We start from the raw sequence: 20878 nt of genomic DNA, 5'->3' as shown, positions 1-20878 counted from the left end.
TTAACCTTAAGCGGCTTTTTTCCAATGGCAAAAACAATGTGATCAGATGTTTGTCTTAACTACTTAACTGGAAGACTGAAAATCGAATCTGGACCAGGGACACCAAAGGTCCACACCCTGCAGGTCTTTCATGCTAGATGCATTATTCTTATGATGGTAGGCCATCAGAAGCTATTACTAGGGAATTTGAGAGCTGGGTTAAAATCCCTGACCAAATTTCAAGAACATTTCCACTTTTATTAACCTCTTCCCAAACAGCCCACATAAATTAACAGGGAGTACAGCTGATCCCTGGTCCTGTAGCACATTAATTTAGGTGCTGTCATAAAACTGCCAAGTGCTGTCCCGTTCTGCTCTGCATCTCTCAGCACTGGCTGATGCTAGCAACCTTAGCACTAATAGTACACATGTTTACACCACATAGGGGTCCCGACCTTAAGATGTCATCCTTAGTGTTGGTCTTTATTTTGGACATTGTGACCGCAGTCGGGTAATCAGAATGTTCCTAAAACTAGCTCAGCACCCCAGGCCTGTAGGAAAATATGTCTACATGCAAAGGATTCTAGTTTGTGACTTTTTATGGTGTTTTTGTGATTAATGCCAATGTTTCATGTTTTTCAAGGCATTTCTCTATAGTGTTTAATAGCTGGAAATACATATGTGGGTTTTCCTAAATAAATCAAGGTGTATTTGGGATTCTATGGTTCCAAATAAAAGTTCAAACTAAACTGCACAGTATGCAAAATATGTACAATGAAAAACTGACCTAATGCATAATGTATGGCAACAGTATGAATGATCACAGTATGAATGGTCATAAAGTGAGCTCTAGTCAATTTCTCTGTTGAGCTGCTCATTGTGAAAGTTCTTTAAGTAGGACAAATCTTGATGTGCTGGTAATCTGAAAGGTCACAGTTTATGAGTATTAGTTACTAATTGGCATAGACTATGAGCTATAATTACGTCTCATGTATCTGATCTAAGTCACTGCTTCTGTGTCTGTTTCCTATTGCAACATATAGAAGCTTAAAATCTAAAATTAGTTTGGAACTTCAATCCTATTTAGTGGTCCCCCAAGATACAATGACCTCAAGATACAATATTTTCAACATACAATATACATTTCAGAATATGACATATAATCTGGTTCAGTCTGGTATAATCTTTATTTTTGATGACTTTTTGGTGTCTTCAGAACCAGTTACTGATCTTACATAGAGATATTGTCTCAAGTCACAATAGTTTCAACTTGCAATGACTGTCCTGTAACCAATTACTATTGTAACTTGAGGGATCATTGTACTAAGAGGAGGATACATCAAATCACCAGATGGTGAAAGGTCCTCTTTAAGCAATAATAAATGACAATAAATAAGAATAATAAAAAGATATTGTCTGTGACATATAATTCCAAATCTTTTCCCATTCTTTTATCTAAAAGACATAGCCGGTAATTTGTGCTGATAATTCATACCAATCATTTATGCATATGATCAGCTAGTCTGAATAGATAGATAGATAGATAGATAGATAGATAGATAGATAGATAGATAGATAGATAGATCACTTGCCAAATGGAGATCAGCCTGTTTCTTTGTTTGGTAGGCAGCTGCATATATAGCATAATAGAAACTCTTGCTGCCATTTGTCTTATATATCTTCTCATATTTGAAGATGAATATGTGGATATTGAGATCATGACAGGTTAAGGTCATTGTAGCCATGCTTTGTGTTATACCGAGTTCCTTTGTGGTCAGAATTACAAGGGAAATCCAATCAATGTAGATGTAAAATGTAATGCTTCATTCTAGAACACAGAAAATGTGGTTTTAAATAGCTCTGTATTATGTCAGCATGACTTATATTCAGATATTGTCTGTCCTTCTAATCCAATTGTGTTCTCTGTGAAACTATGGGTATAACTGCTCGCTGATACATCTTTGTTCACATTACAGACATCTTATGCTGCTGAAATACATCAGACACAGTAATATTACCTATGTTCTACTAGACTATTCATTTGGGACATTATGTCTTTCATGTACTGTATTTCCCATGGGCCTAAGCAAATTCCACCATGAACATCCTATTCACAAACCGAGACTCCATTATATAAAGGTTGACGTACTTAAAGCTTCTCAAACAATTGACCTAATGTAAATCTGCTCCTCATGGGAAAAAAAAGAGTTATTTTTGTGTTATGTATGGAGTATTCAGTAAAGTAGATGGAAGTATGTTATCTCACAGAAAACTGCATATATATCCATATTACATGCATGATTAGGGATTAAAGCTGGTATGATGTCTGGGCATGGTATTACCTAGAGAATTTATATGAGCAATTTATCATGAGATCTTGACAGGCCTATTAAAATCACTTAAGAAATCTAGCATTTTCTGTGTTTTTAATGAAAGTCAGAAATTCACTTAATTTCATTTTATATTATTGTGTGAATCATTACAATAGTAAGTACACACAGCATATAAATACAGCTAAACATGTTGTATATAGCACAACTACAAAACATGTATCGTTCTTACATAGTTACATACAAATGTCATTAGTCATGAAGCCGTAGTAGAAAAATCTGTATACATCTATTAAGCTTACCAATACTCTCTGGCACCACTATAAATGACAATGCATTGCTGTATGCCAAGGTAAGAAAATAGATGACCTGGCATGTTCTCATTAAACTGAAACACAGATTTGATAGAAGAGGAGACAATTCAGCCTGTTAGTTCTAAAATGCCCTCAAAACCAAAAATAGTGCCAAGTATGGGCCTTTAATAAGAACAGAAACATACCTTTACCTGATTTGCCCATAGATAGCCACAAGTGCTCTGAATGTCACCTAAAATTGCTGACCCTAAAAACTGTAGGCACTATCTGTGGGCTTGGTTGCATGTGTTATGGTTATATGCAGTACTGCTCACAGTGGGTTCAAGCTAAACTGCTGATAGCAGATAATGATAGTGACAGCAAGTTAATGCACAATGGTAGAATTATATTGTAAACTCATTAGTGTAGTTGATTATTTTACTTGGGTGAGAGTAATGGCCCAATGGAAGTCAACCAAATCATCCTTTGTGTAGTAATGGCCCTATGGCAGTCACCCCAATCATCTTCTGTGTAGTCCAGCCCTGTTCTTTGAGATGCACTTTTCTCACACTGGAAACTCAAAATGCCAGGAGGCTTATGGAGTAGGAATGTCAATGATTCCTATGTGGGTGCTTATTTCCACTACTCTAGCATCATTTTGCATAGGAAGTGAATGTTCCTTTTCATATTTTTGGAATGTAGCCAACATCCGATGTAACCACAGGGAGATCATGCAAAGTTCATGCAGATGTAGTTTTCTTTTTGAGATTCTAACTCAGAACTCCAACACTGCAAGGCAACAGCGCTAACCATTAGGGCAGTGTGATGACCCATAAAAATACTTGAAGAAGTCATGCTCACCTCACTTATCCAATAACCACTTCCATTCGTGCAATTACTTTCATACCAATCTCTACTTTCTGATCCCTCACATCACAGGACATGTAATCACACAGCCAAACACTGGCCCATTAGAATATCCCACCAATAAGTGGTGAGTTTCATGTTGAGAAAGGACCAAAAAGTAGAGACCATCAGGAAGCCTGAGAGTGGGAACATCCAGGTATCAGTGAGGTATGAGTTATTTTGACACTTCTGAAAATCATATAGGTTCGGGCCTCATGTTGTGAATATGGAAGAAATACTGCGGGAAAATGCTCTCAAATTACAGTACCTACAAAGTGGATGGGATTCTGGCTAATCCTATCAACACATTGCAGAAAAAAGTTGGTGGACTTTGTGGACTTTCTGCGAAAAACACTGTGAAAAAAACCACAATGCATTTCCACGGTGGTGTTTTCTGTAGTGTTTTTTGGCAGTGAATCGCTGCCTGGTGCCTTAGCCTTAAGGTGAATAAAGATCAAATCAAAGTTGATTTGGTGAAAAATAGAGATGAGCAAGTAGTATTTGATCGAATACCTCCCCGCCATAGGTATTCATGTAAGCGGCCGAACACCAAGAGGTTAAATGCATCGAATATTCATACTCGCTTATCTCTACTGTATACGTTTTTTTTTTAAATACCTACATTGTCCTAGTTCCTGTCCCACCTCCCCTGCATAGTTATTGGTGTAAAAAAAAAGCGCCAGGGAAGGTGGGAGAGGAATCAAATTTTAGGGTGCATGCACACTACGGAACGCCGGGCGTGTATGAGAGCCGTACACGCCGGCGTTACAGCAGGGCTGCCGAACACTTCCCATTCACTTCAATGGGAGCGCTCGTAAACGCCGCTGTTACGAGCGCTCCCATTGAAGTGAATGGGAAGTGTTCGGCAGTCTGCTGTAATGCCGGCGTGTACGGCTCTCATACACGCCCGGCGTTACTCAGTGTGCATGCACCCTTACTGCGTTTACCGCGTGGTATTCGACCCAGTACGGTATTTCGAATGCAGCAGTATTTGATTGAATATCTACTTGATCGAATACTACTCGCTCCTCTCTAGTGGCTAGCACTGCAGCCTCGCAGTGCTGGAGTCCTGGGTTCAAATCTCGCCAAGAACAACCTCTACAAGGACTTTGTATGTTCTCCCTATGTTTGCATGGATTTCCTCCCATTCTACAAAAGACATACTGATAGGAAAAAAAAAAAGTACATTGTGGTCCCTATATGGGGTTCACAATCTACATTTAAAAAAAAAAAAAAAAAAAAAAAAGATAGTTAGGGAAAGAGGACTGGTAGTGGGTTTTTAAAGAGCACATCTGCTAGTACATGGTGTTCTGCAGTTTGCTATGTATCCTGATGCATAAAAACTCCAGAAATTAAATTGTTAAAAATAAACCCTTTTTCAAAAATTATATTTAGCCAAAATTAAACTAATTTCAGTAAAAAAAAAAGTGCAAAGGTATCTACAGCCTATACAATGTACTTTACTTTTCTACAAGCATAGCATACATCAATAGCACAGTATACCAAAGGAGATAGGGAAACGCCTGCTCCATAACTCTTTCTTGCATTAGCAGGTCTTATAGGACATTATAGTGAAGGACTTGATATCTCTATAAACTGCAGATTTAGGAGAGATATCAGAGTGAATCTGTGTCTAAGAAGGAGTGGGAAGGAATAAAAGAGTCAGACAAGTGGAGAAAAAAAAACATTTTTCTCTGCTAAGATATATTATAAAATTTCATTGATCCACTTGTACAATTGATTTCTTATAATATTTGTTGAATAGTTAGTGTGCATTTACACATACATTTGGGTGATCTCTAAATAACTATTTCTTCTTTGCATTCCTCATTTCTCTTGTAGGCTGTTTCCAGCTTTGTAATGTTTTTCGATCACATGACATGGAAATTGACCAGTGTTTGCTGGAGTCTCTTCCTTTGGGGCAGCGCCAGCGTCTGGTGAGACGTATGCGCTGTGAGCAGATCAAGGCCTATTATGAACGTGAAAAGGCTTTACAAAAACAAGATGCTTATAAAAGAAAGAGCAAACAGAGAAAACATTATAAAGTTAATTTCCAGCTCTCTGACAAGATACAAGATGCAATAATCCACCATGATGACAAAGAAGGTAAGAAGATCTTTATGTTTAATCCATTGAACATTGGCTCCATACATGTTATAATAGGTGTACAGTACAAAGAGGTGATGGTTGGCCATATAATTTTGCCTGTAAATCATAAATCATCACTAGTGGACAATATTTTAGACACATACATGTCTAAGCCCAACAAATTTTCGGACACTGAATAGAATCAGTGAAGACATACTGAAACGCAATGAATATTATAAAACTAACATTTATCATTTTAAAGTGAGTGAAAACATCTTTAAAACAATGTTGATACGTTGAATATTTTTGATGACCATACCCCATGTATTGATATTGATTTTTATAGTTGTATTTTTTCAATGCCAGTCATACTGTACATTTTCACTAATGTTTTTTGTAACAGTTTTGCAGTTACTGAAGGATGGAACTGATCCACATACCCTTATCACTTCAGGGGGATGTCTACTTCATCTGGTGAGTATGCCTTGTTCAGGACTCCTGTATTAGCAGTAGGGTTGAGTGATCGGGATCGGAAAAGATCGGAATCCGATCGGCGATTGAGTAAATTTCACGATCGCGATCGGAATTCCGATCCCGATCTTTTTAGGCGGGATCGAGGTCAGAAGTTATTTCCCACAATGCTTTGCTACTGGCCAAGCATTGTGGGAAAAGCTAACAATGTTAGCTAGGTCCCATAGGAATGAATGAATGCAGCCGGCACACAGCCCGTGCCGGTGTCCGGCCACTTAACCCCCTGTGCTCCGGCTGCATCCATTCTTTCTAATGGGAGACTAGCTAACATCTTTAGTAGCTTAAGGCTTGGTTCACATATGCTGATCTGTTCTGTCCAAAGAGTCCGCATGAGGACCCCTACGGACGGAACACAAGTGCAACTGCAAGCGCTGTGCAGTTCTAGTGCATGGGCCCCATAGCCTATAATGGGGTCCGTGTGCTTGAACTGCACAGTGCTTGCAGTTGCGCTTGTGTTCCGTCCATAGGGCTCCTCATGCAGACTCTTACGGACGGAACACATCAGCATATGTGAACCGGGCATAACACTTACCTGCACAGAAGCGCTGCCGCTGGTGCGGTCCCCCTGTTCTTGCTCCTTTTTTTACCTTGCTTCCCCCGCCTCCCAGGTTAGTGTTACAGACCTAGGAAGAACGTGGGGTTTGGTGTTTAGGAGAGTGTGGGGGGTTACTGGGAGGGGAGCACTCAAGTCTCCTTGCCCTGTACCCGCCCACACTCTCCTAAGTCACAAGCCCAGCCTTCTTCCTAGGTCTGTAACACTAACTTGGGAGGTGGGGGCAGCAGGGCAAGAACAGGAGCGAGAACAGCGGGGACTGGACCAGCAGCAGCGCTTCTGTGCAGGTAAGTGGACACCAGGGGGCACTAAGTAGCCAGAGGATTTTTTTAAAATAACTACACAGCGTGGAGGCTTCAATTTTTGGACAGGATCGTTTTTAAAATCCGATTTTCGATTGTTAAAAAAATCCCATTGACTTGCATTGGGATCGGAATTGGGATCGAGATCGGGTTCGAATGGAAAATGATCGGAAATCGGATTTTAAAAACGATCCTGAAATATCAAGATTGGCGCAACCCTAATTAGCAGCTATGACTCTCGTATAAAGCAAGACAAAGAGCAACAGGACATTAGTCAAATAAAGTATAGGGCATATGGAAGGCTCCATTAAATCCCATCATTCGAATAGTGCTATAATTTAAGAGGCCCTGTATTCTAGGAAAAGACAGAGCCACAGGCTCTTATACAATAGTTAGATTTTTTTATTAACAGATTTGTATTGGTACCGTAGGGAAATTAAAATTTTTGCATAGTTCTGATGGTTATTGAATTGATTTTGAGACTAATAGGAACATTAGTGATAATAACATTGTTTTATTTGCAGTTTATCAAATGCAAGGGTAAGCGATGCACTGTCAGATCTTCTAGATAACCTTCATTTAAAGGGACTGGACTATGATGAACATTTATAGCATATCCATAGGATATAACATACATTTCTGATAGATGTGGATCTTACCCTGGGACCTGCACCTATCTCAGTTATGGACCTAGCTACACCTCATTGTGCTGGCAGCCAAATCCAGGCTGCTACCACGAATTGGGTTAGGGAAACAGCCAAGTTCACTCAAACAGCATAGCTCCTTGTTCTACACTGTTCCCATAACTCCCATTTTCATGTATTTTACAGCATAGCTTACAAGCTTGGATGCTTCTATATATCCGAGCAATGCTAACAGCCTGAATTTGGCTGTCCATGGGAGGAAGTGAGGTGCAATGGAGTCTGGGGAGGGGTCCTTTCTAGAGATGGGTGTGGGACTTGCAACAATCAGATATTTATGGCATATCCATATAAAAGCTGTAGTTAGGCTATCCTTCATCCAGGGCAAAAATTCAGCCTACTGCCCTCACTCTGTATCTAAATACAGAAAATTGGCTTTTGGAGCCAATGACAGCCTACATCGAGGGCGCGTGTCCTACTTACCCCCTAGCTAACCCCCGTCCATACAGAATAGCAGAAGTAATTATTGGTATTTATAAATAAAAAAATCAAACTTCAAATTCTCTCTACTTCAATAACCATCATGCCTTGTATTATACTGCTCCACATTGTACAATTCATGACACAAATAGCATTTTACAAAATACGTTATCCATCTTCAACATATTTTCCTTCAGACAAGAATTGATTGTACAGTCCCATTTTTGTCATCCCTCCTCTAAAATTTCAGCTAATTTCCCTCAAGCTCTTCTCCCAATCTATCTCAATTCTGTAATGGTTTGCACACAGTTCCCCTTTGCTCGGTGTATGTGATTAGAATTCAGTGTGTGATATGCAGTTTATTGTCTTCAGGCGTCTGCGGCTGCAGCTATCCATTCTGACTGCTCAACAAGAAGCAATCTGTCCCTTAGCCATTGTGCAAGTGGATTTTGATTTTTGTACTAAAAACAGATGCACACAGTTCAACAATATTTTGTATTTCTGCTTATTCACTCAATCATATGACAGACAAACAGCAAAAAAATAAAAAAATAAAAAATGTAATATTAGTTTATACTGAGCCTATAATCCTTTGAACTATAGCTTTACAATGTGAAAATGTTCTTTGAAATGTACCAATGTCACTCTAGCTCTGAGATGCTTATCCTTCTTATACAGTGTGCACGGTATGATAATGCATTTGCAGCAGAAATCCTCATTGACCGTGGAGTTAATGTAAATCACCAAGATGAAGAATTCTGGACTCCTATGCATGTTGCTTGTGCATGTGACAACCCTGATATTGTCCTTCTGCTTCTATTTGTAAGTACACTGAATAATTCAATGAGCTTTTTCTCCTTTTTTTTAAATATAAAAAAAAATATATATGAATTTATGGATTTATGCATTAATAGTTATAATAAAATGTTAGCTTATCACAATAACACACAAAGAGATGTGCTGTTCATGTCTTTTATTGAGTACATTGATAACCCATCAACAGCACAGGGATGAAAAAGTAAGTGAACCTTAAGATTAAGTCCCCACGCAGCTAAAAAACGTAGCAAAAATGCATCACTTTTTTTCTGCAGCATTTGCCATTGCATTTTTGAGTTTTTCTCTGTGGATTTTCTTATAGTAACACTAGCGTTTCGGTAGGTATAATTAACATACAGGGATTTTCAAAAACATGGGCGTTTTTGTAAACACAGCTTTTCCATTGCTGATTTTTTTCTTCAGTTTGTGGATGAGATTAGCCAGAATCCCATCCACTTTGCAGATGATGTAAAAAAACAGCATTTTCTCAATGAGGGACTTCAGCCTTAATGGTTTCAACAAGACTGAATTGGCAACATGTATTTCATTTAAGAAGATGAGACTGAAAGTGTGAGTTTCACAGGTACTTTACCCATTAAATAAAGGGACAATCTGGTTAGTGTAGATTGGTTACAGTGAAACATGCCTTAATGCAACTTTCAGAATGACTTATTATTGAAATATTATAGAAAAAGCTACAAAAACATTGCAACAGACCCAGGTGTACCACCAAATAGAGAAAATTCAGGATTGTTGTTACTTATTATTGTTATTCATTTATTTATTTCTTATTTTTAGAGCACCATTAATTCCAAGGTGCTGTACATTGGAGGGTTTACATGGAATACACAAAACAAGAATGATACTAGCAGTGACCAAGTAGTACAGTGAAACAGAGGACCACAATTGCTTACAATTTATAAGGGAAAGGGGAAACAGACACTGGGCGACCAAGTTACTCTCCCTAGTAAGTTTGACTAAGACCTGGATGTCCTACAAGTAAAATGGCAAAGTGTTCTATGGACAGATGAGACAAAACTGGAAGTTTTTAGCACAAATACAGAGGATTATATTTGGAAGAAAATGAACACTGCACACCACTACCAAACCTCAAGCCAACTGTGATGCAGTTGCAGCAATGTATATAGTTCATGGTGCTGTGATGTAAATATTGATGGCATGGAGGAATACACACTCTTTGGAAGAGCAATTGTTTAATCTGGCCAACTGTTAGCTGGGACAAGAGAAGGAGTCTTCTGTTGAGTCTTCTCTCAGGTACTTAGCAGAGCAGATGTGTGTGTTCCAGTTCTGCAGTTCTGCCTTTGTCCATTTAATGCCGGCTACAGCTGTCAGCCTACAGAGAGGAGTAGACAGATAAAGAGCTATTTTGGAAAAGGCTTCAAAAGCATTGCAACATAAACTTAGATATAACCCTACATTTCCACAGGTTAGACATGGTAATCCTGGAACTATTTAATTCAGTTCGGGAGAGAGAGAGAGAGAGAGAGAGAGAGAGAGAGAGAGAGAGGAGAGAGAGAGAGAGAGAGAGGAGAGAGAGAGAGAGAGAGAGAGAGAGGAGAGAGAGAGAGAGAGAGAGAGAGAGAGAGAGAGAGAGAGATTCCATACTTATCTCCCACTTAAATGTACTATCTGTTGCTGAATTCTTGGGTTGTCACTAGGGTTGAGCTGATCTTGAAATTTCAGGAGTTTTAAATATCCAATTTCCGACCATTTTCCATTCGAATCCGATCCCAATTCCGATCCTAATGCAAGTCAATGGGATTTTTTTTAATAATCAAAGATCGGATTTTCAAAACGATCCTATTCACTACACAGCATGGAGTCCAAAAATTGAAACTACATGCTGTGTAGTGATTAAAAAAAATCCCCAGCTATTTAGCCCCCCTGGTGTCTGCTTACCTGCACAGATCCACTGCTGCTCCCATTTCTTCTCGGTCTGGTCCTCTCTCATTGACATGCATTCAGAGTGCCGTGCGCACCCCCACCTCCCTAGACTAGTGTTACATATGATGGGAGTAGGGGGGGCTTGTTGTGGCTTAGGAGAGTGTGGGCAGGGAGACGTGAGTACCTGCCCACACTCTCCTAATCCACAAGCCCTGCCTTCTCCCAGCATCTCTCACACTAGTCTATGGAGGCGGGGGCGCACAGGGCATTCTGAAGGCCTGTGAATGAGAGAGAAAAGGAGCAAGAAGAATGGAAAGCGGCAGCGGATCTGTGCAGGTAAGTTGAGGGAAGTTCGTGAGTAGATACTATCTACTCTTCTATTTCCTCCCTGCTGTGCCATATACTGGACTCTGCTACATCCCCATAACTGTACATTGACTTGTCTATCTACTCTTCTGCTTCGTCCCTGATTTACTGTATACTTAGCACTGCTACATCTCAGATGTACAGCAGCACAGCACAGAGTGATTTACTGCAGCCTGTCACTCTTCTGCTTCGTCCCTGTTTTACTGTATACTCAGCTCTGCTACATCTAAAGATGCAGCAGAGCCGAGTATATGGCACAGCAGGGAGGAAACAGAAGAGTAGTGCTCTCCCATAGGAATGAATGGACGCAGCCGGCACACAGGGGGTTTAAGCGGCTGGACACCAGCAAAGTCTGCGTGCCGGCCGCTTCCATTCATTCCTATGGGTGCGTGCTATCCGAAACGGGAGTTTCGAATAGTACTTGCTCATCTGATACTATAGCTTTTCCCACAATGTTTGGCCAGTAGCCAAGCATTGTGGGAAATAACCTCCGACCTCGATCCTCCTGGAATTCCGATCGCGATCATGAAATTTATTCGATCGCCGATTGGAATCTGAACATTTCCGATCCCGATCGCTCAACCCTAGTTGTCACTTGAGCAAAGGCAGCACTTTGCCATATTTCTAGACTAGGAACAGGAGGGTATAATGTTGTATACCACTTCCTTCTAGATATGCCAGGCCTCTCTATTTGGCCATAAACGCTTCTTTTTTCCCCTACTGTTATTCCTCTGTTCTACATTTAGATTGCCTATTAGTATATTTCAGCAGGATAACCTTCAGGAAAAAACAAACAACTACAGACATTTGTAAATCAGATAAAAGTCTTCTGTGATGATCGATTTCCTCATCTAATCCAATCAATATTACAAGTTATAATATGAGAATACCCTTAATGAACTCAGACAAAATATAAAGCATCCAACAGAGTAAAAAGCCCCAAATAACAAAAAAAGCTGAATCTAGTGTACTTGTTAAAATACATAGCTACGTGATGTTCCTATTTAAAAATAAATCTAAGACTGTGAGAGCCGTCAGAATTAGAGATGAGCGAACAGTGTTCTATCGAACTCATGTTCGATCGGATATTAGGCTGTTCGGCATGTTCGAATCGAATCGAACACCGCGTGGTAAAGTGCGCCATTACTCGATTCCCCTCTCACCTTCCCTGGCGCCTTTTTTGCTCCAATAACAGCGCAGGGTAGGTGGGACAGGAACTACGACACCGGTGACGTTGAAAAAAGTAGGCAAAACCCATTGGCTGCCGAAAACATGTGACCTCTAATTTAAAAGAACAGCGCCGCCCAGCTTCGCGTCATTCTGAGCTTGCAATTCACCGAGGACGGAGGTTTCCGTCCAGCTAGCTAGGGCTTAGATTCTGGGTAGGCAGGGACAGGCTAGGATAGGAAGGAGAAGACAACCAACAGCTCTTGTAAGAGCTAAATTCCAGGGAGAAGCTTGTCAGTGTAACGTGGCACTGACGGGCTCAATCGCCGCAACCCAGCTTTCCCAGGATCCTGAATGGAATACACTGTCAGTGTATTCCCGTATACCCGATATATACCCCGATACCCGTTCCAACGGTGTGCCCCCCCACCTTCACCCCAGAAATACCCTGCAAGTCCCCTAGCAATAGAATTGGGGCTATATACACCCACAATTTTTACTACTGGTATACAGTGCCATTGTCTGACTGGGAATTCAAAGAATATATTGGGAATACAAATACCCTCATTTCTTGCTACTGCCATATAGTGCCAGTTTCTGACTGGTAATTCAAAGAATATATTGGGGTTACGTGCACCCACAATTTTTACTACTGGTATACAGTGCCATTGTCTGACTGGGAATTCAAAGAGTATATTGGGAATACAAATACCCTCATTTCTTGCTACTGCCATATAGTGCCAGTTTCTGACTGGGAATTCAAAGAATATATTGGGGTTACGTGCACCCACAATTTTTACTACTGGTATACAGTGCCATTGTCTGACTGGGAATTCAAAGAATATATTGGGGTTATAAATACCCTCATTTCTTGCTACTGCCATATAGTGCCAGTTTCTGACTGGTAATTCAAAGAATATATTGGGGTTACGTGCACCCACAATTTTTACTACTGGTATACAGTGCCATTGTCTGACTGGGAATTCAAAGAATATATTGGGAATACAAATACCCTCATTTCTTGCTACTGCCATATAGTGCCAGTTTCTGACTGGGAATTCAAAGAATATATTGGGGTTACGTGCACCCACAATTTTTACTACTGGTATACAGTGCCATTGTCTGACTGGGAATTCAAAGAATATATTGGGGTTATAAATACCCTCATTTCTTGCTACTGCCATATAGTGCCAGTTTCTGACTGGTAATTCAAAGAATATATTGGGGTTACGTGCACCCACAATTTTTACTACTGGTATACAGTGCCATTGTCTGACTGGGAATTCAAAGAGTATATTGGGAATACAAATACCCTCATTTCTTGCTACTGCCATATAGTGCCAGTTTCTGACTGGGAATTCAAAGAATATATTGGGGTTACGTGCACCCACAATTTTTACTACTGGTATACAGTGCCATTGTCTGACTGGGAATTCAAAGAATATATTGGGGTTATAAATACCCTCATTTCTTGCTACTGCCATATAGTGCCAGTTTCTGACTGGTAATTCAAAGAATATATTGGGGTTACGTGCACCCACAATTTTTACTACTGGTATACAGTGCCATTGTCTGACTGGGAATTCAAAGAGTATATTGGGAATACAAATACCCTCATTTCTTGCTACTGCCATATAGTGCCAGTTTCTGACTGGTAATTCAAAGAATATATTGGGGTTACGTGCACCCACAATTTTTACTACTGGTATACAGTGCCATTGTCTGACTGGGAATTCAAAGAGTATATTGGGAATACAAATACCCTCATTTCTTGCTACTGCCATATAGTGCCAGTTTCTGACTGGTAATTCAAAGAATATATTGGGGTTACGTGCACCCACAATTTTTACTACTGGTATACAGTGCCATTGTCTGACTGGGAATTCAAAGAATATATTGGGGTTATAAATACCCTCATTTCTTGCTACTGCCATATAGTGCCAGTTTCTGACTGGTAATTCAAAGAATATATTGGGGTTACGTGCACCCACAATTTTTACTACTGGTATACAGTGCCATTGTCTGACTGGGAATTCAAAGAGTATATTGGGAATACAAATACCCTCATTTCTTGCTACTGCCATATAGTGCCAGTGTCTGACTGGGAATTCAAAGAATATATTGGGGTTACGTGCACCCACAATTTTTACTACTGGTATACAGTGCCATTGTCTGACTGGGAATTCAAAGAATATATTGGGGTTATAAATACCCTCATTTCTTGCTACTGCCATATAGTGCCAGTTTCTGACTGGTAATTCAAAGAATATATTGGGGTTACGTGCACCCACAATTTTTACTACTGGTATACAGTGCCATTGTCTGACTGGGAATTCAAAGAATATATTGGGAATACAAATACCCTCATTTCTTGCTACTGCCATATAGTGCCAGTTTCTGACTGGGAATTCAAAGAATATATTGGGGTTACGTGCACCCACAATTTTTACTACTGGTATACAGTGCCATTGTCTGACTGGGAATTCAAAGAATATATTGGGGTTATAAATACCCTCATTTCTTGCTACTGCCATATAGTGCCAGTTTCTGACTGGTAATTCAAAGAATATATTGGGGTTACGTGCACCCACAATTTTTACTACTGGTATACAGTGCCATTGTCTGACTGGGAATTCAAAGAGTATATTGGGAATACAAATACCCTCATTTCTTGCTACTGCCATATAGTGCCAGTTTCTGACTGGGAATTCAAAGAATATATTGGGGTTACGTGCACCCACAATTTTTACTACTGGTATACAGTGCCATTGTCTGACTGGGAATTCAAAGAATATATTGGGGTTATAAATACCCTCATTTCTTGCTACTGCCATATAGTGCCAGTTTCTGACTGGTAATTCAAAGAATATATTGGGGTTACGTGCACCCACAATTTTTACTACTGGTATACAGTGCCATTGTCTGACTGGGAATTCAAAGAGTATATTGGGAATACAAATACCCTCATTTCTTGCTACTGCCATATAGTGCCAGTTTCTGACTGGTAATTCAAAGAATATATTGGGGTTACGTGCACCCACAATTTTTACTACTGGTATACAGTGCCATTGTCTGACTGGGAATTCAAAGAATATATTGGGGTTATAAATACCCTCATTTCTTGCTACTGCCATATAGTGCCAGTTTCTGACTGGTAATTCAAAGAATATATTGGGGTTACGTGCACCCACAATTTTTACTACTGGTATACAGTGCCATTGTCTGACTGGGAATTCAAAGAGTATATTGGGAATACAAATACCCTCATTTCTTGCTACTGCCATATAGTGCCAGTGTCTGACTGGGAATTCAAAGAATATATTGGGGTTACGTGCACCCACAATTTTTACTACTGGTATACAGTGCCATTGTCTGACTGGGAATTCAAAGAATATATTGGGGTTATAAATACCCTCATTTCTTGCTACTGCCATATAGTGCCAGTTTCTGACTGGTAATTCAAAGAATATATTGGGGTTACGTGCACCCACAATTTTTACTACTGGTATACAGTGCCATTGTCTGACTGGGAATTCAAAGAATATATTGGGAATACAAATACCCTCATTTCTTGCTACTGCCATATAGTGCCAGTTTCTGACTGGGAATTCAAAGAATATATTGGGGTTACGTGCACCCACAATTTTTACTACTGGTATACAGTGCCATTGTCTGACTGGGAATTCAAAGAATATATTGGGGTTATAAATACCCTCATTTCTTGCTACTGCCATATAGTGCCAGTTTCTGACTGGTAATTCAAAGAATATATTGGGGTTACGTGCACCCACAATTTTTACTACTGGTATACAGTGCCATTGTCTGACTGGGAATTCAAAGAGTATATTGGGAATACAAATACCCTCATTTCTTGCTACTGCCATATAGTGCCAGTTTCTGACTGGGAATTCAAAGAATATATTGGGGTTACGTGCACCCACAATTTTTACTACTGGTATACAGTGCCATTGTCTGACTGGGAATTCAAAGAATATATTGGGGTTATAAATACCCTCATTTCTTGCTACTGCCATATAGTGCCAGTTTCTGACTGGTAATTCAAAGAATATATTGGGGTTACGTGCACCCACAATTTTTACTACTGGTATACAGTGCCATTGTCTGACTGGGAATTCAAAGAGTATATTGGGAATACAAATACCCTCATTTCTTGCTACTGCCATATAGTGCCAGTTTCTGACTGGTAATTCAAAGAATATATTGGGGTTACGTGCAACCACAATTTTTACTACTGGTATACAGTGCCATTGTCTGACTGGGAATTCAAAGAATATATTGGGGTTATAAATACCCTCATTTCTTGCTACTGCCATATAGTGCCAGTTTCTGACTGGTAATTCAAAGAATATATTGGGGTTACGTGCACCCACAATTTTTACTACTGGTATACAGTGCCATTGTCTGACTGGGAATTCAAAGAGTATATTGGGAATACAAATACCCTCATTTCTTGCTACTGCCATATAGTGCCAGTGTCTGACTGGGAATTCAAAGAATATATTGGGGTTACGTGCACCCACAATTTTTACTACTGGTATACAGTGCCATTGTCTGACTGGGAATTCAAAGAATATATTGGGGTTATAAATACCCTCATTTCTTGCTACTGCCATATAGTGCCAGTTTCTGACTGGTAATTCAAAGAATATATTGGGGTTACGTGCACCCACAATTTTTACTACTGGTATACAGTGCCATTGTCTGACTGGGAATTCAAAGAGTATATTGGGAATACAAATACCCTCATTTCTTGCTACTGCCATATAGTGCCAGTGTCTGACTGGGAATTCAAAGAATATATTGGGGTTACGTGCACCCACAATTTTTACTACTGGTATACAGTGCCATTGTCTGACTGGGAATTCAAAGAATATATTGGGGTTATAAATACCCTCATTTCTTGCTACTGCCATATAGTGCCAGTTTCTGACTGGTAATTCAAAGAATATATTGGGGTTACGTGCACCCACAATTTTTACTACTGGTATACAGTGCCATTGTCTGACTGGGAATTCAAAGAGTATATTGGGAATACAAATACCCTCATTTCTTGCTACTGCCATATAGTGCCAGTGTCTGACTGGGAATTCAAAGAATATATTGGGGTTACGTGCACCCACAATTTTTACTACTGGTATACAGTGCCATTGTCTGACTGGGAATTCAAAGAATATATTGGGGTTATAAATACCCTCATTTCTTGCTACTGCCATATAGTGCCAGTTTCTGACTGGTAATTCAAAGAATATATTGGGGTTACGTGCACCCACAATTTTTACTACTGGTATACAGTGCCATTGTCTGACTGGGAATTCAAAGAGTATATTGGGAATACAAATACCCTCATTTCTTGCTACTGCCATATAGTGCCAGTGTCTGACTGGGAATTCAAAGAATATATTGGGGTTACGTGCACCCACAATTTTTACTACTGGTATACAGTGCCATTGTCTGACTGGGAATTCAAAGAGTATATTGGGAATACAAATACCCTCATTTCTTGCTACTGCCATATAGTGCCAGTGTCTGACTGGGAATTCAAAGAATATATTGGGGTTACGTGCACCCACAATTTTTACTACTGGTATACAGTGCCAATTTCTAACTAGGAATTCAAAATGCGCAAGGCTCCCGGAAAGGGACGTGGACGAGGCCGTGGGCGAGGTCGGGGGAATGGTTCTGGGGAGCAAGGTAGCAGTGAAGCCACAGGGCGTCCCGTGCCTACTCCTGTGGGGCAGCAAGCATTGCGCCACTCCACAGTGCCAGGGTTGCTTGCCACATTAACTAAACTGCAGGGTACAAACCTTAGTAGGCCCGAGAACCAGGAACAGGTCTTGCAATGGCTGTCAGAGAACGCTTACAGCACATTGTCCAGCAGCCAGTCAGACTCTGCCTCCTCTCCTCCTATTACCCAACAGTCTTGTCTTCCTTCCTCCCAAAATTCCGAAGCTTTACAGAACAATAACCCAAACTGTCCCTGCTCCCCAGAGCTGTTCTCCGCTCCTTTCATTGTCCCTCAACCTGCCTCTCCACGTCACGATTCCACGAACCTAACAGAGGAGCATCTGTGTCCAGATGCTCAAACACTAGAGTCTCCTCCATCTCCGTTCGATTTGGTGGTGGATGACCAGCAACCCACCCTCATCGACGATGATGTGACGCAGTTGCCGTCAGGGCATCCAGTTGACTGGCGCATTGTGCGGGAGGAGGAGATGAGACAGGAGTTGGAAGAGGAAGTGGTGGATGATGAGGACACTGACCCGACCTGGACAGGGGGGATGTCAAGCGGGGAAAGTAGTGTGGATGTTGAGGCAGGTGCAGCACCAAAAAGGGTAGCTAGAGGCAGAGGCAGAGGTCAGCAGCTTAGGCGAAGCCAGGCCACACCCGGAATCTCCCAAGATGTTCCAGTTCGTACCCAGCCCCGAAAAACTCCCACCTCGAGGGCACGTTTCTCGAAGGTGTGGAGTTTTTTCAAGGAATGCGCCGAGGACAGATATAGTGTTGTCTGCACAATTTGCCTCTCGAAATTGATTAGGGGCTCTGAGAAGAGCAACCTGTCCACCACTTCAATGCGCCGTCATTTGGAATCCAAGCACTGGAATCAGTGGCAGGCAGCAACGGCAGGACAAAGGCCGCCTGCCGTTCACGCCACTGCCACTGCCTCTGCCTCTGCCTCTGCCACTGCCACTGCTGACTGTGCTGGCGATGCACTCCAGAGGACGAGCCAGGACACCACTTCATCTGCCTCCGCCACTTTGTTGACTTCTACCTCATCCTCCCCTGGTCCTGTCTTATCTCCTTCTCCTGCACCATCAAAGGCACCATCAGGCGTTTCTTTACAACAACCCACCATCTCTCAGACATTGGAGCGGCGGCAGAAATACACTGCTAACCACCCACACGCGCAAGCCTTGAACGCCAACATCGCTAAACTGCTGGCCCAGGAGATGTTGGCGTTCCGGCTTGTTGAAACTCCCGCCTTCCTGGACCTGATGGCAACTGCGGCACCTCGCTATGCCGTCCCTAGCCGTCACTACTTCTCCCGGTGTGCCGTCCCCGCCTTGCACCAGCACGTGTCACTCAACATCAGGCGGGCCCTTAGTTCCGCGCTTTGCACAAAGGTCCACTTGACCACCGACGCGTGGACAAGTGCATGCGGACAGGGACGCTACATTTCACTGACGGCACACTGGGTGAATGTAGTTGAGGCTGGGACTGCTTCCCAAACTGGCCCGGTGTACCTCGTCTCCCCGCCTAACATTCCTGGCAGGGACACGAGAAGAACACCCCCCTCCTCCTCCTCCTCTACCGCCTCCTCCTCCGCCACCGCCTCCTCCTCCGCCACCGCCTCCTCCTCCGCTGTTAGATTGACCCCAGCTACGAGTTGGAAACGTTGCAGCACTGGCGTTGGTAGACGTCAGCAGGCTGTGCTGAAGCTGATCAGCTTGGGGGACAGACAGCACACTGCCTCCGAGGTGAGGGATGCCCTCCTCGATGAGACGGCAATATGGTTTGAGCCGCTGCACCTGGGCCCAGGCATGGTCGTTTGTGATAACGGCCGGAACCTGGTAGCAGCTCTGGAGCTTGCCGGACTCCAACATGTTCCATGCCTGGCCCACGTCTTCAACCTAGTGGTGCAACGTTTCCTAAAGAGCTACCCCAATGTTCCAGAGCTACTGGTGAAAGTGCGGCGCATGTGCGCCCACTTTCGCAAGTCGACAGTAGCCGCTGCTAGCTTAAAATCTCTCCAGCAACGCCTGCATGTGCCACAACACCGGCTTTTGTGCGACGTCCCCACACGCTGGAACTCAACGTTTCAGATGTTGAATAGAGTGGTTGAGCAGCAGAGACCTTTGATGGAATACCAGCTACAAAACCCTAGGGTGCCACAAAGTCAGCTGCCTCAGTTTCACATCCATGAGTGGCCATGGATGAGAGACCTTTGTGACATCCTACGGGTCTTTGAGGAGTCCACAAGGAGGGTGAGCTCTGAGGATGCGATGGTGAGCCTTACAATCCCGCTCTTGTGTGTTCTGAGAGAATCCCTGATTGACATCAGGGATAACTCAGATCACACAGAGGAGTTAGGGATAGCATCCGATCCGTCACAGCTGGAGAGTAGGTCCACACATCTGTCCGCTTCACTGCGTTTAATGGAGGAGGAGGAGGAGGAGGAGGAGGAAGAAGAGTTGTCCGATGATGTGATGGTGATACAGGAGGCTTCCGGGCAACTTCGAATCGTCCCATTGTTGCAGCGCGGATGGGTAGACATGGAGGATGAGGAGGAAATGGAGATTGAACTTTCCGGTGGGGCCAGAGGAGTCATGCCAACTAACACTGTGGCAGACATGGCTGAGTTCATGTTGGGGTGCTTTACAACCGACAAGCGTATTGTCAAAATCATGGAGGACAACCAGTACTGGATCTTTGCTATCCTTGACCCCCGGTATAAAAACAACATCTCGTCTTTTATTCCGGTAGAGGGGAGGGCCAATCGCAT

The 20878-nt window shown here is 41.9% G+C and overlaps 1 protein-coding gene across 1 annotated transcript in view; it reads left to right on the top strand.

The window, feature by feature from the left end:
• Positions 1 to 20878, top strand: part of MYO16 (myosin XVI) — a 247923-nt gene that overhangs the window by 32520 nt on the left and 194525 nt on the right. Inside the window, exons 2-4 of the mRNA XM_075265275.1 lie at positions 5351 to 5614; positions 6000 to 6070; positions 8782 to 8925. Coding sequence (XP_075121376.1) covers positions 5351 to 5614; positions 6000 to 6070; positions 8782 to 8925 — 479 coding nt within the window. The remainder of the gene's footprint in view (positions 1 to 5350; positions 5615 to 5999; positions 6071 to 8781; positions 8926 to 20878) is intronic.

The sequence above is a fragment of the Leptodactylus fuscus genome, chromosome 2, assembly GCF_031893055.1.
Source record: "Leptodactylus fuscus isolate aLepFus1 chromosome 2, aLepFus1.hap2, whole genome shotgun sequence".
NCBI classification, from domain to species: Eukaryota; Metazoa; Chordata; class Amphibia; order Anura; family Leptodactylidae; genus Leptodactylus; species Leptodactylus fuscus.
Note: the sequence above shows the minus strand (reverse complement) of the source record. Positions and strands in the feature narration are given on the sequence as shown.